Genomic DNA, 21,944 nt, shown 5'->3' with positions numbered 1-21,944 from the left:
TAATATGGAGAGGGGGCAGTGCAGTGGGGTAGTGTGGGGGGCAGTATGGAGCGGAGGCAGCATGATAAAGGAAGTATGGAGGGGATGCAGTGTGGAGAGGCGGTGTGTAGATAGGAATAGATGAGGAGAATAGTATGAACATGGGGCAGCATGGGGGGAGTACAGTATGGGGAGATAGTATCGAGATGTCATACCATGGGCTGAAGCAATGAGAGAGCACAGTGTGAAGTAGAGGCAGTATGGAAATAAAAAGGGCATGAAGAGAAACCGGATAATGGTCAATGCAAAGTGAAGATGGTGTGGAGGTCATAGTATATAAGGGATGACAGTATACCAGCTAAAGTTCATAAGGGAGGACAGTGTGTCAGTTTTAGTTCATAAAAGAAGACAGTATGGTAATTATTGTTCAGAAAGGAGGATAATGTGGTGGATATAGTTCCAAAGAACAGATAGTGTAGTGGTTATGATTCATAAGAGCAGACAGTGTTGCTGTTAAAGTTAATTGGGGAAGTTCTAGTGGTTTTAGTTAATAAGTGAGTGTACAGTACAGTGTTTTGTTCCTAAAGATAGAAAATATGGAGTCAGTATTTTATAGCAAAGGACAGTGTGGAAGCAGTGTACATTAAGAGGGACTAAATGTGGACATATTTTGTGCATAGAGGCTAATTACTTATGGACAGATATTTCTATTCTGGGGGCATTATCATGAAACTGCTATTTTTAAGGCCATAGTGTCAGCTATCAGATACCTTGGTGTTTATTTGGAATACTGTCTGTGAATAATCAGTACTATGGTTCCTGTATGATCCATAGTTGGATGAAGACTTGTATTAACTCCCAGTATCTCCTTAATAATTGTTAAACACCAACAGTAATGAAAGTTATAGGTTCATGCTATACACATGTATATGGTGGGGGCTGACCTGACATTCCAATTCATTGCTGTACTAAGCTTTATCATACATACTGCAGATGTACTGATTATGGGTCTTATGCTTTATTCATGTTCTAATTGGGGTTCTAGTGATGTGTTCATGCACTGATGGTGTTTCTGGTGCTGTATTCATATACTGATGTTGGATCTGGTGGTGTATTCCAGTACTGATGGGGGTTCTTGTGATGTATTTCTGTACTAATTATGGTTCTGGTGCTGTATTTCTGTAATGGCATTAATCCTGATCCTGTATTCGTGTAGCATTCCATTACTTGTCATCTATGAAAGTATTGTGCCATCTGAAAAGTTAAGGATTACTACATCTCATCTGTATTTATGTTTTGAGCAGTAAACATTTGTGTTTGAAGTCCCCCTCTTTCTTTCTCATTAAAATTTAAGAAATTAAAAATATAAATGTATTTGTTATTCTGGTATTTGTAAAAATCCAGGATATCAAAAATTTCAACAAATAAACTTTTAATTAATCTGTATGGTAAAGAAAAAAAATAAAAAAACACCAGAATTGCACTTTTTGTGGCATCTCACCTGCATAAAAAATACATCAAAGTGTTGTATTCACCCCAAATTTGTATGAATAGATCACCATGCAGAAAAAAAGCCCTTAAGAACTATAGTAGGAGTAATAAAAATGTTACAGGTCTCAAAAAATGGCATCGCAATACAAAATACCTTTTTTTACATTTTGGTATTGCCATAATATCATTGACCTTTCTTACTATACAATGAATAGCGTAAAAATAAAACCCCAAAAAACAATGATGGAATTGCCTTTCTTCACTGTAGGTTTATACTGCACAGCGAGTAGGGCCACCATTACCATTTCCTTGTCAGACAGCACGAAAGTTAGAATTAGCCCTGCGCTGAGAGTAAAATCAGTTGTGGGACGTCTGTGTGAACTGAAAGTACCTTCAGACGTGAGGGGTCAGCTTGGAGGTCTGCGGGAACAGGGGGGAAATTGTTTTATGAGTTCACCCATATGTAAAGCCAACGTTAAGGTACTATGTGGGCTGCATGAGACCTGAAATTCTTGCCCATTCTTCCTTGGCAAACAGCTCGAGCTCAGTGAGGTTTGATGAAGATCGTTTGTGAACAGCAGTTTCCAGCTCTTTCCACAGATTCTCGATTGGATTGAGGTCTGGATTTTGACTTGGCCATTCTAGCACCTGGATACGTTTCCTTGTGAACCATTCCATTGTAGATTTTGCTTTATGTTTGGGATCATTGTCTTGTTGGAAGACAAATCTCCGTCCCAGTCTCAGGTCTTTTGCAGACTCCAACAGGTTTTTTTCAAGACTGGTCCTGTATTTGGCTCCATCGATCTTCCCATCAATTTTAACCATCTTCCCTATCCCTGCTGAAGAAAAGCAGGCCCAAACCATGATGCTGCCACCACCATGTTTGACAGTGGGGATGGTGTGTTCAGGATGATGAGCTGTGTTGCCTTTACTCCAAACATATCGTTTGGCATTGTTGCCAAAAAGTTCGATTTTGGTTTCATCTGACCAGAGCACCTTCTTCCACATGTTTGGTGTGTCTCCCAGGTGGCTTGTTGCAAACTTTAAACAATACTTTTTATGGATATCTTTGAGAAATGGCTTTCTTCTTGCCACTCTTCCATAAAGACCAGATTTGTGCACTGTACGACTGATTGTTGTCCTATGGACAGACTGTCCCACCTCAGCTGTAGATCTCTGCAGTTCATCCAGAGTGATCATGAGCCTCTTGGCTGCATCTCTGATCAGTCTTCTCCTTGTTTGAGATAAAAGTTTAAAGGGACGGCCGGTCTTGAAAGATTTGCAGTGGTATGATACTCTTCCCATTTCAATATGATCGCTTGCTCAGTGCTCCTTGGGATGTTTAAAGTTTTGGAAATCATTTTGTATCCAAATCCATTTTTAAACTTCTCCACAACAGTATCACGGACCTGCCTGTTGTGTTCCTTGGTCTTTATGATGCTCTCTGTGCTTCAAACAGAACCCTGAGACTGTCACAGAGCAGGTGCATTTACACGGAGACTTGATTACACACAGGTGGATTATATTTATCATCATTAGGCATTGAGGACAACATTGGATCATTCAGAGATCCATAATAAACTTCTGGAGTGAGTTTGCTGCGCAGAAAGTAAAGGGGCAGAATAATATTGCACGCCCCACTTTTCAATTTTTGAATTTCCACAAAAATGTAAAATAACCAATAAATTTTGTTCAACTTCACAATTGTGTTCCACTTGTTGTTGATTCTTCACCAAAAATTTACATTTGGTATCTTTATGTTTGAAGCATGATATGTGGGAAAAGGTTGAAAAGTTTCAGGGAGCCGAATACTTTCGCAAGGCACTGTATATATATATATATAAACATCTTACATACTCATTGTACATACAGTCACAAGAAAAACTAAGTACACTCTCTTTGAATTCTATGAATTTACACATCAGGACAAAATAAAAAAAATGGTCCTTAGAATGTCTTAAAATTTGGTAAATACAACCTCGGAAAGCAACCAGTCATGATAAGGTAGTGCGTGAAAAATTAAGTACATCTTTTCTGCTTTAATAGGTATTAATAGGAGAAGTAGCAGCCATGTGATGCTAATAATATGGACTCTTTCAGGTCCGATATTGCTATTAGTCTGTAGATATAGCATTAGTGTGCCGGTTAATAGCATTATGAAGTTGCCCGGCCACAGTACTGAAAAGGCAGCACCCAGGAGAAAATTAACTTTCTTCACCTGGGAGCCGCTGGCTTTCAGTGATGCAGAAGTACTCAGAGCAACTACAGTTACTACTCACAGCACTAAGAGCATCGATTGTAAGCCCACCCCAAGCACTGGCTAACAGCTGGCTCTACAGTGCCCTGTTCAGTACTGGCTGGCAGTCAGTGTCACTGTGTTTTCACAGTCCCAGCTATCAGTGCTCTAAATAGTGACTGTAATTGCTCCAGGCATGCCAGCATGACTGAAAGCCGGCGGCTACTGTGGGAAATAAATTACAGTTACAATTTGTTACAATTTGTTCTTTTTGAAACAATCCATGGTACTAACCAACATGCATACCAGTCTGTGAACCAATATTTCATCGATCTTTCCAGATTTGGACATTTTAGAAAAATAGCTGATAACAAATGTTATTGCCAACGCTGTGGAGGCCAATTACATTATCTTGTCATCACGTAAGGAGAATAATACAACAGCAGCAACTCAGCGTGAAGAGACAAGGCGGACAGCTCTCCTCGCTATACAGTACAAGGCTGAAGAAGCGATGGATGGATCTGTTGTAACAGAAGCAACTTGTCTCAATTAAGTTTCGGGCGGCATGGTGGCTCAGTGGATAGCACAGCAGCCTTGCAGCACTGGGCTCCTGGATTCAAATCCCACCAAGGACAACATCTGCAAGGAGTTTGTATGTTCTCCCCGTGTTTGTGTGGGTTTCCTCCGGGTTCTCCGCTTTACTCCCACACTCCAAAGACATATTGATAGGGAATTTACATTGTTAGCAACAATATGGAATATGATGGCTCTATATCAGCTGGGCCGGCGTCAGCACCCAGCGTACCAGGGCATGTGCCGGGGCCCTGGCGAGACAGGGGGGGCCCATTCAGGGCCGGCGTTAGAGGCAGGCAGCTGCCAGTGCCTAGGGCCCCCGCTCCCCCAGGGGCCCTCATCTAGCGGCACATCACGCAGCTGCTGTGGGGCCCCTGTGAAGCAGGGGGCCCGCCTGTTGCAAGCGCCAACTCCCTCTCCGCCGCATTGAACTATACCGGCATCTGCCAGTAAAGGAAGCAAATGATGGAGGAGAGAGTGTCACCTGACGCTCCCTCTCCCATCATTCCCCACTCTGCCTCTGACAATGCCGCTGCGGGTGCGCGATGACGTCATCGCGCACTTGCTACGTGTCAGGCAGTGCAGCGGCAGCCACCGAGACTGGAGCAGGGAGCAGCGCAGGCACGTTGAGAGGTGAGGAGTGGTTTTTTTTTTGGAACTATAACAGTGAGTACTGGACTATGGGGCCATTCTAGGGGGGAGGGGGATGTGCTGTATACTACATGTCTGTGCTATATACTACATGGCTGTTCTATATACTACATGGGCCGTGTTATATACTACGTGCGCTGTTATATGCTACATGGGCTGTGCTATATACTACATGGCTGTTCTATATATTACGTGGGCTGTGTTATCTAATATGTGGCTGTGCTATATACTATATGGGCTGTTATATGCTACGTGGGCTGTGCTATATACTACATGGCTGTTCTATATACTACGTGGGCCATGTTATATACTATGTGGCTGTGCTATATACTATATGGGCTGTTATATGCTACGTGGGCTGTGTTATATGCTACGTGGCTGTGCTATATACTACGTGGGCTGTGTTATATACTACATGGCTGTGTTATATGCGATCATGAATCGTGGTACATGGCAAGACTGTGCAAAGCAGTCATCAAAGCAAAAGGTGGCTACTTTGAAGAACTTAGAATATAAGGCATATTTTCAGTTGTTCCCCACTTTTTTTTAAGTATGTAATTCCACATGTGTTAATTCATAGTTTTGATGCCTTCAGTGTGAATTTACAATTTTTATAGTCATGAAAATACAGAAAAATCTTTAAATGAGAAGGTGTGTCCAAACTTTTGGTCTGTACTGTATGTGTTAAAGAGGGGAGGGGCCCACTGAGACTCTTTCTCCCGGGGCCCTCAAAAACCTGGAGCCAGCCCAGTATATCAGCCCCCCCCAAAAAAAACAGTTTCTGAATGAAGGAGCTTTCCCACCCATTACATGAAAATTAGAGCTCACCAGTTTCAGATAACAGCAGAGAGAAGAAAACTTATCACTTACAAGAGTCACTTAAATTCCTCAGTTTCAGAGGAGTACAAATTACCATTGTCATCAGAGGTTTAATCCCAAATATTCCAGGACCAATACTTAGGTCTGCATCATACCTCCATTAGTAGCACATCTCAAATACTTGTCCACTAGACGAGATTTGACATTAAATATTAAGTGTCCGGTTATCATATCACTGAGATCAGCTGTGGTGGAGACTGGTCAAAGAACCCTCAGATATTTCACAACCCTGAGAATAGCTAAGACCAACACCCACTACAGTTCAGCTACCATCTATTGGAAATTTGACAACTCAAATCTTATATACAAGACAGACACCAACAAATATTTTGCTGTAACCCAAGATATGCAGTAGAACTCTTACTCAATCAATGCTGAAGGTTGAATAAGCCACCTTTGTATGGAAGCATAACAGAAAATACTCCCTTGCCCAGCGAAAACACAATCAACCCTTCAACCCGTTTTTGGCAATACCTTGGTATTGTCAACCAGACCACCATCAATCACCATATATCTGCATATGAGATTGGCTCCTACTTGTGCACCATCCACCAGAAATGCCATGTCTACTTTCTATTAATATAGCACCAGGGACAACATCTGGAAGGAGTTTGTATGTTCTCTCTGTGTTTGCGTGGGTTTCCGCTGGGTTCTCTGGTTTCCTCCCACACTCCAAAGACATACTGATAGGGAATGTAGATTGTGAGCCCCAATGGGGACAGCGATGATAATGTGTTATGGTATATGGTGGCACCATATAAGCAGGTGTAATAAATAATTAAGGATCCATCTTCTCCTTTTTGTCTTGATTTGTTCATACTTTGCAGAATAGAGCAGTTTTATGTTGTCGCATAAAATAAACTAAACAAGCAGTGATATGAGCTTTTATAATCATGACTAAATAATAAAATGTTGCCTATAATTGGCAATTTTTAATAAGCTTTCCCATATTTTATCTCTGTCGAAGTCAATGTTACGGATGTGACTTACTGATAATTTCTGCAGTGTTAATTTTACAGACGTCCATGTATCCAATCTTCTGTCCAATATAACAATGAATTTAATGTCATCTTCTTCTTTACTAAAAGAGATAAGGGGAAAACCACCACATTACTATAATCATTTGCGATACATTTTACCGTATTCGGGGCTTATTTGTACCTCTGAGGCTGCCTACGTACTGTAAGTAGGGGGAATGAGCAAACAATGAAGGAATGGCTGAACTAGCCCCAGCACACAAAATGGTTTTTACACACTTAGGATGAGGTCCTAAGACCATTTTTTTCCTCTCCACAGATTCCAGATCAACAAACACAGGTATTATCAAGTGGTATGGGATGTTTATTTTGTACATGACCCAATAAATTTATCCCAAAAATATCAATGTACAGATCTCTTTCATTTAGAATTCACTATGTCAAAATTCCAGTGGATCAGAAGTTTACATACACCGAGTTGACCACTTGTAATGGTGCCCTGGCAGTGGAAATCTGGGGACACTAAAAACAGTTTCCATGGACAGACTTTGTACTAGCCACTCCATCTAGCAGGTCCTTGACCTTCACCACACCTAATCAGGGATCTGGATCTATGCTGGGGCATCCATGTGTTGAGTCAATCGATTGGCTGCTGGCCGATGAAGCAAGCTGGCAGAAAATGGTCAGGAAGCTAGGTTCATACCAAGAAGTCAGGATAGAAGCAGAACAAAATTGGCAGGCAGTAGAGTAGTCAAAACATGAGCCAAGGTCAGCAATGGGAAACAAACTAGCTGAGCAAGAGCAGATTAGCAGGAGATTAGCAGGAGTGCAGAACCATCGCAAGGAGGATCACAGAGAAATGGACAGCATGTGACTTAAATATGAGTGTCCGAGCAAAGGGTCTGAATACTTATGACATGTGATATTTCAGTTTTTCTTTTTTAATAAATTTGCAAAAATGTCTACATTTATGTTTTTTTTCAGACAAGATGGGGTGCAGAGTGTACATTAATGAGAAAAAAAAATAACTTTTTTGAATTTACCAAATGGCTGCAATTAAAGAGTGAAAAATGTAAAGGGGTCTGAATACTTTCCGTACCCACCGTAATCTGAAAGTAAGAAGCCACTGATCTAAATAGCAATAAAAAAGCAATGGGACGGTTTGCAACTGCACAAAGGTCTTACTCATTTGTAAAAATGTAAAATCATCTGATTAAAGAAAAATGGAACTGTTCAGCCACAATGGGGAGACTTGCAGCAGCATGGTGAGGGGTGTATTTTAGGAGCAGGGGAAATTTTGTGGAGATATTAAAGCACCAACTCGTCATTAGTCAAAATGGCCGTGCGTGGTGTAACTTGGAGCTTGTTGGCCGCTATGTGAAACCTCCATCAAGTCCCCCAACTATCACACGACTGTAATGGTAATAGTTTAATCTGATGACAGCAAAAAGAAGATACTGGAGGGGCCATTACAGTCCTGGCCTCAATCCCCCCAAAAATGTGTGGTCATAACTTTAAAAAGTGAGTGTGAGCAAGTAGGCCTACAAACCAGACCCACTTATACCAGTTCTGTCACAAGTAGGTCAAAACTAAACAATTTAGAGATAATACCAAACACCAACCACGTGTATGTGAACTGATGAGGCACTGAGAATAGGATTAAAGAGATAAATACTGAAATAAACCCTTATTCTGACATTTCACATCCTGGAACATAGTAGTGAGCTTAAGTAGCCCAAGAAAGGGAATGTGCACTAGGATTAAATGTCAGAAAATGTGAAAAACTGAAGATTAATGAGTGTAGCCAAGGTGCGTAAACTTATGACTTCAACTGTATGTAAAGGGCTTGATAAGAAAACACACTATTGTCCATGTTTATTTTTTTTTCACCAGGACACCAATGGTTAAATCTAATATTGCAGGTAAGCCCTAAGGGTGCATTCACACTAGAAAATTATTGGAAATGAACATTCCTTTCCCGTTAATTGGGCAGTGTAAAAAAAAGCTGCCATTGAACTAATTACGGTAATTAAACATTATCGTTCTCGACAGCACATTGTCCTGTGTAAACAGTACATGTGCTGCCGAGTACTATGGTCACTGAGCTATTGTTCTGTAAAACTGGATGTGCAATTGGCCTGTCTAAAAAGGCTGATCTGCCTCTAGGTTGGTAATCAGTGACCATTTAAGATCTGTGGTTTAGTCAGAGCAAATGCACAGTACTTAAAGGTGTTGTGGAAAAAAAGCAGACCTGATGGCACCAGAGTAGTTTGAACCAAACAGTAATGTCACCCCTTTACCTAACTGTGGCAATATCTAAATAAATGCAAATATTTATGACATAAACGTCAAACATAGCAATAATAATTAATATTATCAATACGCACATATAACAATACCACCAATGGCCACTAGATGGTGATTAAGACCAGCATTAATATTTATTGTAATAGTAACATTTTTAGGCCGCAGTCATAGATATGAAATATTTTATATTTTTTTTGTTTTATGTCATTCCCTGCTTTTGGAAAGATTTTGGAAAATTCCTTTAAATAGACGTAATTAAATTGCATACAGCATTTCAGTTTATAAGGCGAGATAACAGCATACAAATACAGTATTTGTCTTTGCAAAGGTTCATATTTTACTATATTTGCATTTTGAAATCCCAAACTGTTCCCAGTGAATCTCTATAGAAAAGTCAGTCTAGACTTCCCCATTTATAAGAATAGCGATCTACAAATTCTACTTTATTCAGTATACTTCAGGAAGCGATAGTCTGTGTTAGTTGGGTTGATGCCAGTTTTGCACAATGGATGAAGCATATAACGTAGATCACTACAGTTAATATTATGTAAAAATGAAACTCTGCAGCTGATAAATGTGTAAATGTCATTTACCTATCCTTATTTTAGTTAACATAGGTTCAATATTCTTTGCTATTTATTCTCAGGAGTCAGTGGTCCAAGTACCCGCTGAACATTACTGAAAAAAATTCAATTGTCTACAATTGACTAAGATATTTGTTGGAACTATACAACAGAAGAACTGAATATTCAACTTTAAAAAAGGACCTGTAATTTGCTCAAAAAAATTGACTTAATACATTGTAAAAATGCCTGAGTTCCCCTTACTCTACCGCTTGTTAAAATTTTGTGATGCATCACTCCATTGTAGAAACAGTCATATTTGTTGCTTGAGTTTTCTCTGGGGGTGTGTGCTTTCACTCCTCTTTGACAGACGCTGCCAATCACAGCTCGGCAGCCTCAGAGACTAGTTCTCTGTTAGATCAGCTGCCGAGCTGTGATTGGCCATATCTGGCAGGGAGGGGTAAAAGCACACGCCCCCAGAGAAGACTCTGAAGAAATGCTCAGATGAACTGCAGCAGAGCTTTCACATACAGCACTCCAGAAGTAACTAAAGTGAATATCTCTACACTGGAGTGATGCAGCGCACAACAGAAAAAAATGTCATCATCAAGGGAGCTTAGGGATTTTTACAAAGTATTAACTACATTTTTTTTAGAAAGTAACAGTTCCTTTTTTAAGTGGGTTGCAAGCTACATTTATATTGCTCGTCTATCTTTAGTATAGTTAATCAGTTTAAGATTGGATGGATCCAACATACGGTACCACCATCAACTGTGTGAACAGTGCCTGGAGTTGAACAGCACAGCTTTATACACTTTCTAATGGCTTCTTCCAGGTCATTCAGGTCAGCTCCTATTCTCTTCAATAGGAGCAGCAATGCCCGGCAGCTGCCGCTATACAGTGTGCAATGCTTTTCAGCTGCGCTCCATACACTGTTTACACTCGACTGTGGCCAGAGCTGGTAACAGCTGATCAGAAGTGTGCCGGTTCTAAGGGCCTCCAAACACATTAAACTAATACCGGCTGAACCCATCAATACTGACGCTTTAAGCTGGAGGTCTAATGTGTATGGGGCACCGGCTGACTGATGGTCAGGAGACATGTCAATCGCACATATCCGATTTCAGGCTGATGATCACATTGTTTCCCTTATATAAGCCGTTGTCATTCCTCAACTTTCTCATAGAGAATGCTGGAGCACTCGGCCTAAAAAACGCTCATATGTATGGGACAATTAGCTGTGGGCCAAATGAGCGGCCGAAGCATCGTTCAGTCGATAGCCATCTAATGTGTGTGGCCAGTTTTAGACTATTTCTATTTCAGTTAGAAGTTATCATAGTAACTTTCAATATACATTATTATAGCAGTTGTTCCACAATTTCATATACTGAATATACTCGAGTATAAGCTGAGATTTTAACCCCTTTTTGGGGGGGGCTGAAAGTGCCCCTCTAGGCTTTTTCTCGAGGCATTGTCCCAGGGGGTCGGCGGGGAGGGGGAGTGGCAGCTGTCAAATCATACTTACCTGGTCCCGACACGTCTCTGCACGTTCCTGCTTCTCCGGCACCCGCAGCTTCTTGCTGTGTTCAGCGGTCACGTGGTACCACTCATTAAAGTAATGAATATGGACGCATATTCATTACTTTAATGAGCGGTACGATGTGACCGCTGAACACAGGAAGAAGCTGCGGGTGCCGGAGATCACCTGTCAGTGAGAAGCGGCCAGGAACCGTGCTGGGAGCAGGTGAGTATAATGGGGACTGGAGGGTGAGTATTGCGTGATATTCACCTGTCCGTGTTCCACCGCTGGGTGCCGCTGTGTCTTCTGCGTCCTCTGCCTGTCAAGTTCAGGTCAGAGGGTGCGATGACGCGATTAGTGTGCGCGCCACCCTCTGCCTGAACAGTCACTGCGGAGGACGCGGAAGGCACAGCGGCGCCCAGCGGTGGAACGCGGACAGGTGAATATTGCAAGTGCCGGGGGCTTGCTCAGGACAAGAGGTGAGTATGTGATTTTTTTTTTATCGCAGCAGCCGGCTATGGGACACATTATCTATGGAGCATCTTATGGGGCCATAATCAACCTATGCAGCGTTGTAAGGGGCATAAACTTTATGGAGCATTTTATGGGGCATATTTTATTATGGAGCATCTTATGGGGCCATCATGAACTGTATGACTGTATGGAGTATTATATAGGGCTCCTGATTCAATATGGATATTCAAAAACACGTAACCTACTGATGTCTCAATTTGATTTACTTTTATTGGTATCTATTTTTATTTTTGAAATTTACCGGTAGCTGCTGCATTTCCCACCCAAGGCTTATACTCGAGTCATTAAGTTTTCCCAGTTTTTTGTAGTAAAATTAGGGGTCTCAGCTTATACTCGGGTCGGCTTATATTCGAGTATACACGGTAATTACCCAATGCAAGTAGGGTTGTTCACTTTTATGGACACTTTTTGATTTTTACTTAAATGCATTTTGCTTGGTCTAAAAATGATTTTTGTATTTGAGTTTCATTAAAAAAAATTTAACTATTTGGCGTTTATTGTTTCTTCTCTTCTTCTTGTTTGAAGTGGTCTGTGGTCAAAAATCAGCTGAGAGGTGCTCAGGAAAAGACAAATAAAAAGTTACAAAAACTTTGTAAGACTTGGACAGATTCTCAGCTAACTCATTCTGCAGCCAGTTATAGAGACTTACTATAGAAGGAGAGCGGAGCAACTTTATTAATGAAGCCCAATTGCAAAAATTATTTTTACACCTAAATAAATGCATTAAAGTGAGAAACAAAAATAACGGTTCCAGAAGTTTTATAAATGAATATTTGTGGGTGGATATGTCTTAGATATTCACTAAGAGTACATATCGTTGGACTTTTCTTTTGATGTCTATGGAGCTAATGTGACTTACAGGTGGAGTTGTCCTGTAAGTGCCGGTAAATATCACATTATTCCTTCTCTTGTGTAAACCAGGAGACACTGTCATGGATGACATCTGGCAGGCCGCGGCGTCTAAACATTTACTTATGAGAGTTGATGAATATGATTTCACTGTTTGACCTTTCACGGTAACTTTACACCCCCTTGAAGCTAAAAAATTATGTTTACAAAATGGCTTATGTCAGATCCGTGTCTAAAGCCGTACCCTGGAACAGAGGTTAAATATGTCAGCACGGTCCTGAGCACGTCCTCCGGGACTTCATGGAATGTGGCGTTTTCGGGAAGCGTGATGATCCAGCCGTTATCCTTCCCCCGACCACCTACGGCAAGTAAGTGACATATCACATATATATCTTGAAAGCTGGGACATCTAGAAATACTTACAGGTAAGGCCGTGCTAAATCCTACAGAAAGTTTTACAAGTAATTGTGAAGTTTAATTATAAACAAATATTGGGGCGCCGTGGCTCAACCTTTTTTGCTACCCTAGAAAAAGCGCCGCTTTTGTCCATGTCAGGTACTGAAGTTTAGCTCTATACAAATGAATAGTGCTGGACGGTAATACCAGGCAAGGCCCCTGTACAGAGGGTGGCGCTGCTTCATCTCCTAAAATATTTTCTGTATAGTAAGATGGTCACAGTCATTTCAACAAATTATGCATAAATCAACAGTATAAGCAAATATAACAAACTTTGTAAGATATATTAAATGGTTATTCCCATCTTCTTGTGGGATAGAGCTTGTAAAAACAAGCACTTTTGCATTTTACTGCTTATTAAAATTTGAAGCCTTTCTTGACATAACAACACTTTTCTTTTGTTTACAGCTCATTGCCTAGGAAACCGACCACTTCTACTGTCTAGCTTGTAAGCGCTACCCTGAATCTGGCCAAGATTAGGGGGTAACAGCGCTCTCCAGAGATCATAGCCAGTTTCAAAACAGCGCTTACAAGCTCAAGAGAAAAGCATTTGCAAGCACTGTGCATGTTCTGCTGTCTAGCAGCGGTGGTCGATCTCCAAGGAAATGACCTGTAAACAGAGGGAAAAATGTTAACATCTGAAGAACAAAATTGCTTGTACTTACAAGCACTATCCAACATTATACATTTATGAAGAGTGGAACAAACCTTTAATAGCGTTATGAGCCACTTCCTACCCTCAACCCTGCCTCCTGAAATGTCTTGTTACGCATCTTATTATACTTTATGGAGAGGAGAAGAGGAGGGAGAGGTACTTGCACAAGCAGAGAACCAAATCCTGATGAAGCTTCACTAGCAAATATTTTCTCTCACAACCAGTGCTGGATGCACATCTACACTGCTCAGTACAACTGTATGATGTCCTCCATGCTGCTGCCGCTCGTGTTTATCTCACACAGAGATAGAATAGCAAAACTCTCTCTCCTAGTGATGTCTATAGGAGTCCTTGCACAGAACCACATTAAAGGGGTTGCCCCATCTGGTACATAAATGTCTGGCAGATGAGGGTCTCAATGCTGGAAAACCAATCTATCTGAAGAATAGGGCAACACTACATGCTGCAAGGAATGAATGAATGAAGAGCTAACCCACATTCTCAGGTCCGGATGCTAAATCACAACACTTTGTAGTCCCACGTGTCCAACCTTTGCTTTGCAGATCTAGTATAACTAGAGGCCATGACGTCGGTGTGATCAGGGACTAGTGACACACAGTTCTCTTGCTGAATTTCTACACTTATATAACGGAATATATTTATCAGAGCTGCGGTCACAAATGGTCTGTGACTTCATTATCTCTCCACAGAAACCTTATATGTTCCAAATCCCCATAATGTTTTATTAAGTACGCCTGCGTGGCATTACAGACTACAGGATAATACGCAGGGTATCACTTTGCCAAACAGTCCGCAAGTTCATGCCGAGGATTTAATTACAAGATCACACAGAGGGACAGAGAGGAGCGCTCCGCTTACCTGAGAGAAAGGCAAATTCTTTCATCAACTGATCCACGATGTCCTTTGCACAGATGGGAGCTGCCGTCTCTGTAAAACACAAGTTAAAAACACATGTTTAACAGATAAGGTCAAAGTATGTGAACCCTATGACTTTAATTTCCTTTTCTTAAATATAGAGCAGGTTCTCTGGTCCGCCCACACTCCAAAGACATAAAGATAGGGAATTTAGATTGTGAGACACTAAAGAGACTCTAAAGCGCTGCGGAATATGATAGTGCTATATAAGCAATGCATAATAAACAAATAATAAAGTATTAGAACTGCCCCTAAAGCTGTAAAGATTCACTGTGTGACAAAGAGAAATAGAACACAGAAGGAAGCTATACCCCACCATAGGGAAAAGGGGACAGCAAACAGGGAGCCTCCTGGCAATGGTGCATACAACCAAAGTAAAGTGCGTAAGGCGGATTACCCAAGGTATAATGATTCCAGACAGTGAGGAGAAGTGCTATCACAGATGGGGAAACAATGGGCAGAATTTTATATACATATCATATTTACATATCTAACAGACCGAACATTGAGTGTCTCCCTCTCACACACCACGTGTCCTCACCTCACCCCCTGTCTGTCGGTGTTCCCCAAGGCTCAGTCCTAGGACCCCTGCTCTTCTCCATCTACACCTTCAGCCTGGGACAGCTCATAGAATCCCACGGTTTACAGTATCATCTCTATCATCCGACGACATGCAGATCTACCTTTCTGGACCTGACGTTTCTGCTCGCTTTCTAAACTGAATGTGGACAAAACAGAATTTATCATCTTTCTCCCATCTCACTCTACCCCTCGACGAGACCTATCCATCAATGTCAATGGCTGCTCACTTTCCCCAGTCCCACACGCTCGGTGCCTCGGGTTGATCCTTGATTGTGCCCTCTCTTTCAAGCTACATATCCAAGCCCTTGCCTCCTCCTGCTGACTCAAACTCAAAAAAAATTTCCCGGATGCGTGCATTCCTTGCACGCCCTTATCATCTCCCGCCTCGACTACTGCAGCCTCCTACTCTCTGGCCTCCCCTCTAGCACTCTGGCACCTCTCCAATCCATCCTACACTCTGCTGCCTGACTAATCCACCTGTCTCCCCGTTATTCCCCAGCCTCCCCTCTCTGCCAAGCTTTTCACTGGCTTCCTATTGCCCAGAGACTCCAGTTCAAAACCCTATGACAAACAAGGCCATCCACAAACTGTCTCCTCCATACATCTGTGACATAGTCTCCCGGTACTTACCCACAAGCAACCTCCGAACCTCACAAGATCTCCTCCTCTACTCCCCTTGTATCTCTTCTTCCCACAACCGCATACAAGACTTCTCCCGTGCATCTCCCATACTCTGGAACCCCCAACACATCAGGCTCTCGCCTACCATGGAAATCTTCAAAAAGAACCTGAAGACCCACCTCTTCTGGTAAGCCTACAACCTGCAATGATCCTTAGTCTGCTGAACCGCCACATGACCAGCTCTACCCTCACCTACTGTATCCTCACCCATTCCCTGTAGACTGTGAGGTCCAGGGTCCTCTCTCCTTCTGTACTTGTGTTTGCCTTGTTTTGCTCATGTTTATTGTACTTTCCTATATTTGCCCCTTTCATGTGTAAAGTGCCATGGAATAAATGGCGCTATAAAAATGTATAATAATAATAATCGACCTAAAGGGAGGATAGATAGCAGTAGTCACCTTTACCAGCGGATGGAAATCACTGCACACAGTAAGTGTAGAATAATATGAGTTGGATTTGTATTAAAGGCAGGAAGAGGACTGACATATGATGTGGATACTTGGGACTGTGGGAAGTTTAATGTTGTAACATTCAAAAACTCTGGGAGTTGATCAGATTGGCTCTCTCTTAATGTCCTCGAGTTATCAAATCACATGGTCTAGCACTGCCAATCAGGGGGAACTATCACAGACTCTATAATATATAACGGCTCAAGCAGTGCCATTTTAGGTATTTAAAGTCAAGTGATAGGTGTCCTGACAATACAGCTCATTCAACATGGAGAGAAAAAAGGCCTAAATCTGACTTCTATGTACTACTGCAGATGTGAATCACACTGAAAATGGAAGTGGTAGTCTCAGTCTGTGAATAATAATAGACAGATTCAAGTGATATATAGAGAAGTGCTATATCTGTATAGTCACTCATTGTGACAGTGAGGTGCTGTATCTGGATAGTCACTCAGTGTGACAGTGAGGTGCTGTATCTGTATAGTCACTCAGTGTGCAGTGAGGTGCTGTATCTGTATAGTCACTCAGTGTGCAGTGAGGTGCTGTATCTATATAGTTACTCAGTGACAGTGAGGTGCTGTATCTGTATAGTCACTCAGTGTGCAGTGAGGTGCTGTATCTGGATAGTCACTCAGTGTGCAGTGAGGTGCTGTATCTGGATAGTCACTCAGTGTGACAGTGAGGTGCTGTATCTGTATAGTCACTCAGTGTGCAGTGAGGTGCTGTATCTGGATAGTCACTCAGTGTGACAGTGAGGTGCTGTATCTGTATAGTCACTCAGTGTGCAGTGAGTTGCTGTATCTGTATAGGCACTCAGTGTGCAGTGAGGTGCTGCATCTGTATAGTCACTCAGTGTGCAGTGAGGTGCTGTATCTATATAGTCACTCAGTGTGCAGTGAGGTGCTGTATCTATATAGTTACTCAGTGTGACAGAGGTGCTGTATCTGTATAGTCACTCAGTGTGCAGTGAGGTGCTGTATCTGTATAGTCACTCAGTGTGACAGTGAGGTGCTGTATCTGTATAGTCACTCAGTGTGACAGTGAGGTGCTGTATCTGGATAGTCACTCAGTGTGACAGTGAGGTGCTGTATCTGGATAGTCACTCAGTGTGACAGTGAGGTGCTGTTTCTGTATAGTCACTCAGTGTGCAGTGAGGTGCTGTATCTGGATAGTCACTCAGTGTGCAGTGAGGTGCTGTATCTGTATAGTCACTCAGTGTGACAGTGAGGTGCTGTATCTGTATAGTCACTCAATGTGCAGTGAGGTGCTGTATCTGTATAGTCACTCAGTGTGACAATGAGGTGCTGTATCTGGATAGTCACTCAAGGTGACAGTGAGGTGCTGTATCTGGATAGTCACTCAGTGTGACAGTGAGGTGCTGTATCTGGATAGTCACTCAGTGTGACAGTGAGGTGCTGTATCTGGATAGTCACTCAGTGTGACAGTGAGGTGCTGTATCATTATATTAACTCAGTGAGAATGTGAGGTTGTGATGAGGGAACAGCCGCCATCTTGGACGGGCTTACTAACAGAGATTGGCGTGACTCCATTTTGTCTCCTGGTCACAGGTCTGCAGAGAGGAGTGCTCCTGGCCCCCACCTTTTCTAATGAATAAAGTTTCTTTCAGTATGTTAATGGGCTGAGCACAGTGTAGCAGCTAGAAGGCATTTCAAAGCCTGAGTGAGGAAGCCACACCAGCAGGAGACATAGAGGTGCCTGAGGGGCTTAATTATAGCACGCATGTCAAGTGGCCACAGGATACACATTTATTATGGCCGTCCAGTCGAACCGTCTCCAACATGGAATCGTGAATTATGGACGCATCATCCGAGATACCGGCTCATAAAAAATATCCCCCTCGCCCTAAAGAAATTGCGCATCTAACAGTGCGACTCCCGTGTCCGTGGGAGGTCTGAAACCCGAGATATAGGGATCAGCCTCCCACAGGGACCGAATGGGTCCAGGTTTGATCCCAGTACGACCGGCAGAACAAACCACAGGCGCTGGTACTGCCCGTGTGCTGATCCGATCATCCTGAGAGAAGTTATCCCATTTATTAGATATTGGAATAAATCTTGCAGGGAGGCAGAGGGGTGGAGATTGCTAAGCCCACCCAGCTACAGGCGGAGGGACACAGCAAGGTTTAAGAGCTGGGACACTTGGAGAGTGGGTCTGAACAGAGGAAGATGACTAACTAAGGAACTAAGGAACAGGGCATATGCCAGCCAGAGGGGAGCAAGCACACACTTTCTGGGGGCTGCCCGGCAACTAAGTCATGGACCTGCGGAACGCTAAGCCCCCCGGCTTCCACAAGCGACCTTCAACCTGGTAAATTGACCTCCAGCTGTATACCTTTAGGCCCTGTATTATGACTGTTATATTTTGCTCTGACTGTAACTCTTGATATATTGTGATTGTATATTTCTTGTAATTACCTAGTGCGCCCTTAAGGCAATTAAATCATAAATTAATTTTGGGCTGATCCTTTTACTCTGATTGCGAATCTTAGAATACCCAGTGTGGGTAACAGGGCAGTCTCCCCGGTGGCCAATTGCTCTAGGTGCAGTTCCCTTACTGACCTGAGAGACAAAGGGGGTGCCGGAGAGCTGTGCCTGTGTAGTGACGTCACGGATTGGTGACGTGGGAGGAACAGGGCTTCCTTCACAGAGGTGAATGATCTATTCTGCACTAACAGTCCCTTAACACTGTAAACAAGGAGGGCAGATTAATACTCTTCTGTGCTAATTTTGTTTCTGAAGAAAAATCCTGAAACTAAGACTTGTATGTAACATACAATGTCCATCCTGCATTAAGAGATGGGTGTTCTGTCTCCAGATAAAGCTAATTGGTGTAGCTGACTGATAAGGTGCTGTGAGATTTTTCCTATCTCCGTATCCAAGTTGAGGAGCAGATAGAACCAGTGCAGACTCAGCATCTGTAGACTCAAGTGTAGAACTACACGATGGGCACAATTCAAGTCTTGGTTTATTTAAACCCGGATACAGAAATGATACTTGTCGGTACAATACTGTAACTTTCTTTGAAGCAGCTGACGTTGGTTGTTGCTGGTCAGAGGTTGATAACTTCACAAGCCCAGAACAATTGGTCCCTGTTACACAGCCAGTTGGTCTATAAAATGGCTGCTTAGCATAAGTGACCCATTAACTGCCATGTGAAGCCACGCCCAGTTTGAACCAAATTAATCGGAACAAAATAGAGGTAAACAATTACTGGCCAGCTGATGGCGGCAAACCAAGATAACACATTTAGCAAAAAACAACTAAATGCAGAAGTTATTTTCTAAGATCTGCAAACTGAACAGCTGAATAGTAATTATATCTGGGGGAACAGTATATCGGGCAAGTCATCATTTTTTTTCAAAAAATTATTCTACTCAATCCCAAAAATTAACCATACCTGTCTACCGCACACAGCGTGCATGTTGCAAGAATACATTTCTTTTCAGCACTTTCTTGATGTAATAGGCCAATATTAGACCCATACGTGCCACACGAACACCATCCGTCTCCCTCTAGCCACACAGGTTGAGGTCACTTGGACATTAATAAGGCTGTGTTTTCTCAAAAGAGATTCAGTACAGTCTTCAGAAGCCTCTAAGTGTTACACTCTGTAATTTTCTGGGCGATTAGAGGCTTTATAGTATTGAGATTCATAGCAAATTTATTTTCCAGAAATCAAATGTTTGGGGAAAATTTGGTGAAACACGGCAAATTTGAAATTCAAAATAACCACCCAACTCCAACTGTCTCACCTGAAGTAAACTTCTCTGTTGCCTGTAGTGCCTAGTTAGTCCTTCTGGATAACCCTAAGCTGAGAAACCCCCGTAAAGGCGATCCTGCCAATACACTTTGTTGGCTACCTTACACACAATTGGCAAATCTCTTACTAGTTTGGTACCCAAGACCGAATGGAAAGCAACAGAAATAGGTTGATGTGTTGTGATACATGGAATGTCAGGGGATGTGAAGATCACACACTATTATCTTATAAAGGGTTCATGCTTGTGTCGTGTCAGGGGTTAAATCTTGCTACATTGCGGAAAGGATATGATGTTAGAAAAGTGTTAAAAGCCATTATTCTGACTTCTGTCGCTGAGAATTATTGAAATTCTTTCCACAGAAAACTAATTTGTTGATTCATCTAAGTAAAGCGTGATTCATCCTATGACCAGTCTGTTATTACTGTCAAATGCACATTTTTAGACATTTTGTTGGCCAAAGCTCTAGGTCTATGCAAAGTTCCATCAGCTGGGACTTATTTGGTTCAGTTCCCAGGAAACACGACATACTAACAATTTTCTTATTCCCTGCAGAAACAAGAATTTAGCAAAGATAGAAAAAGTGTAGAGTAAGGCCGCATTCAGACATCAGTGATTTATCTTGTGGGCAAAAAAGGAACAATTTTCAGAAGTGTTTTGTCATTTTTTTACCATCAGTTTCATCAGTGATTTTCTCATAGTAAATTTACAAACTAAGCACCACCCATTTTGATGGTGAAAATGACATGAAAACACCAAAAGTCACAAAATGTTGATGTACTTTCAATTTGGGCCAAAATTTTGCGACTTTTAAAACCTTCTATTCCACTGTTTTGAAGTTATAGCTTTTACGAATAGGGTGATTTTTGACCGGTGACTCCAAGTCTCCATGATATTTTTTCAGACACACAGCTCGCAAGAAACGTATGCTCTTTTAATAGCACCATAGGCTATACTAGCATGTGATATATCACTGAAAAACATGGATGGAACAATTATATTGAAAATGGACATCTAAATGAAGCTTTAGGGCTGTATCTCAAATAATCAAGAAGTGAATAAAAATAGACACAAATGGATAATGAAAAGGCCCGCTGCAGCAGAGGGTAGTTGTCATGAATTTGTGGGAAGCAGTGACCTGTCTACATAAGTGGTGATATTAATGAGGACGTGACTTGATCGCATTTGACAGAGACCAACATGATGAGAATAGGAACATGATGACAAATGGAAGCTTAGAGGTAATAAAGAGTATTTTAGGAAATAAGTATTCTTTATTGTGTGTCAGGCGATGACTGACCACCAGTGGCATAACTAAAGTCTGATGAGCCCTAGTGCAAAATATGGATGATGAGAGGGCTGTCAGTTAGTGCCGGGGGCCATGATTACAGCCATCGCTCACTTTACACAGAGCGGTGACTGAAACCGCGCCGGCGCTGCTCCCGTGACTGAAAGAACAAGCCAGCCAGAAGGAATACAGTTCATTTCCTCCTGGCAGTGGGGCTCTCAGTGCAGCAGCTGCACAGTGTCAGGACGCTATTGACATTCAGATTAACCCCATATCTTATATTTTACATGACAGGTTCCCTTTAATTAAATTGTGGGAAGGATCACAGCAGCAGGAGATGACTGTACCGATTTTAGAGGAAGCAGTGACCAAACCATAAGAGTGGTTACATTGAAAAGGTCATGACTTTGTAGAAAGGGTTTTTTGCAGTCAATACAATGGACACAACACATCTTGTAGCCACTTAACTAATAGAAATGCCACAGGAGAAAGAGTCAAGACCCCCCAGGAAAAGAATGAACATTACATATCCAGAGATCTAAATTCAGCAATGAGAATATT

General features: G+C 42.0%; 1 protein-coding gene across 1 annotated transcript in view; it reads right to left on the bottom strand.

Moving 5' to 3' along the window:
• The window catches only part of MCF2 (MCF.2 cell line derived transforming sequence), a 181,614-nt gene that overhangs the window by 123,931 nt on the left and 35,739 nt on the right, over window positions 1-21,944 (bottom strand). The window contains exons 2-4 of the mRNA XM_077285261.1: window positions 14,549-14,617; window positions 12,803-12,917; window positions 6,800-6,890 (exon numbers count right to left, since the gene is read on the bottom strand). Coding sequence (XP_077141376.1) covers window positions 6,800-6,890; window positions 12,803-12,917; window positions 14,549-14,617 — 275 coding nt within the window. The remainder of the gene's footprint in view (window positions 1-6,799; window positions 6,891-12,802; window positions 12,918-14,548; window positions 14,618-21,944) is intronic.

Source organism: Ranitomeya variabilis, chromosome 2 (assembly GCF_051348905.1).
Source record: "Ranitomeya variabilis isolate aRanVar5 chromosome 2, aRanVar5.hap1, whole genome shotgun sequence".
Classification (NCBI taxonomy): Eukaryota; Metazoa; Chordata; class Amphibia; order Anura; family Dendrobatidae; genus Ranitomeya; species Ranitomeya variabilis.
The sequence above is the reverse complement of the archived record's forward strand: the minus strand, read 5'-3'. Positions and strand labels throughout refer to the sequence as shown.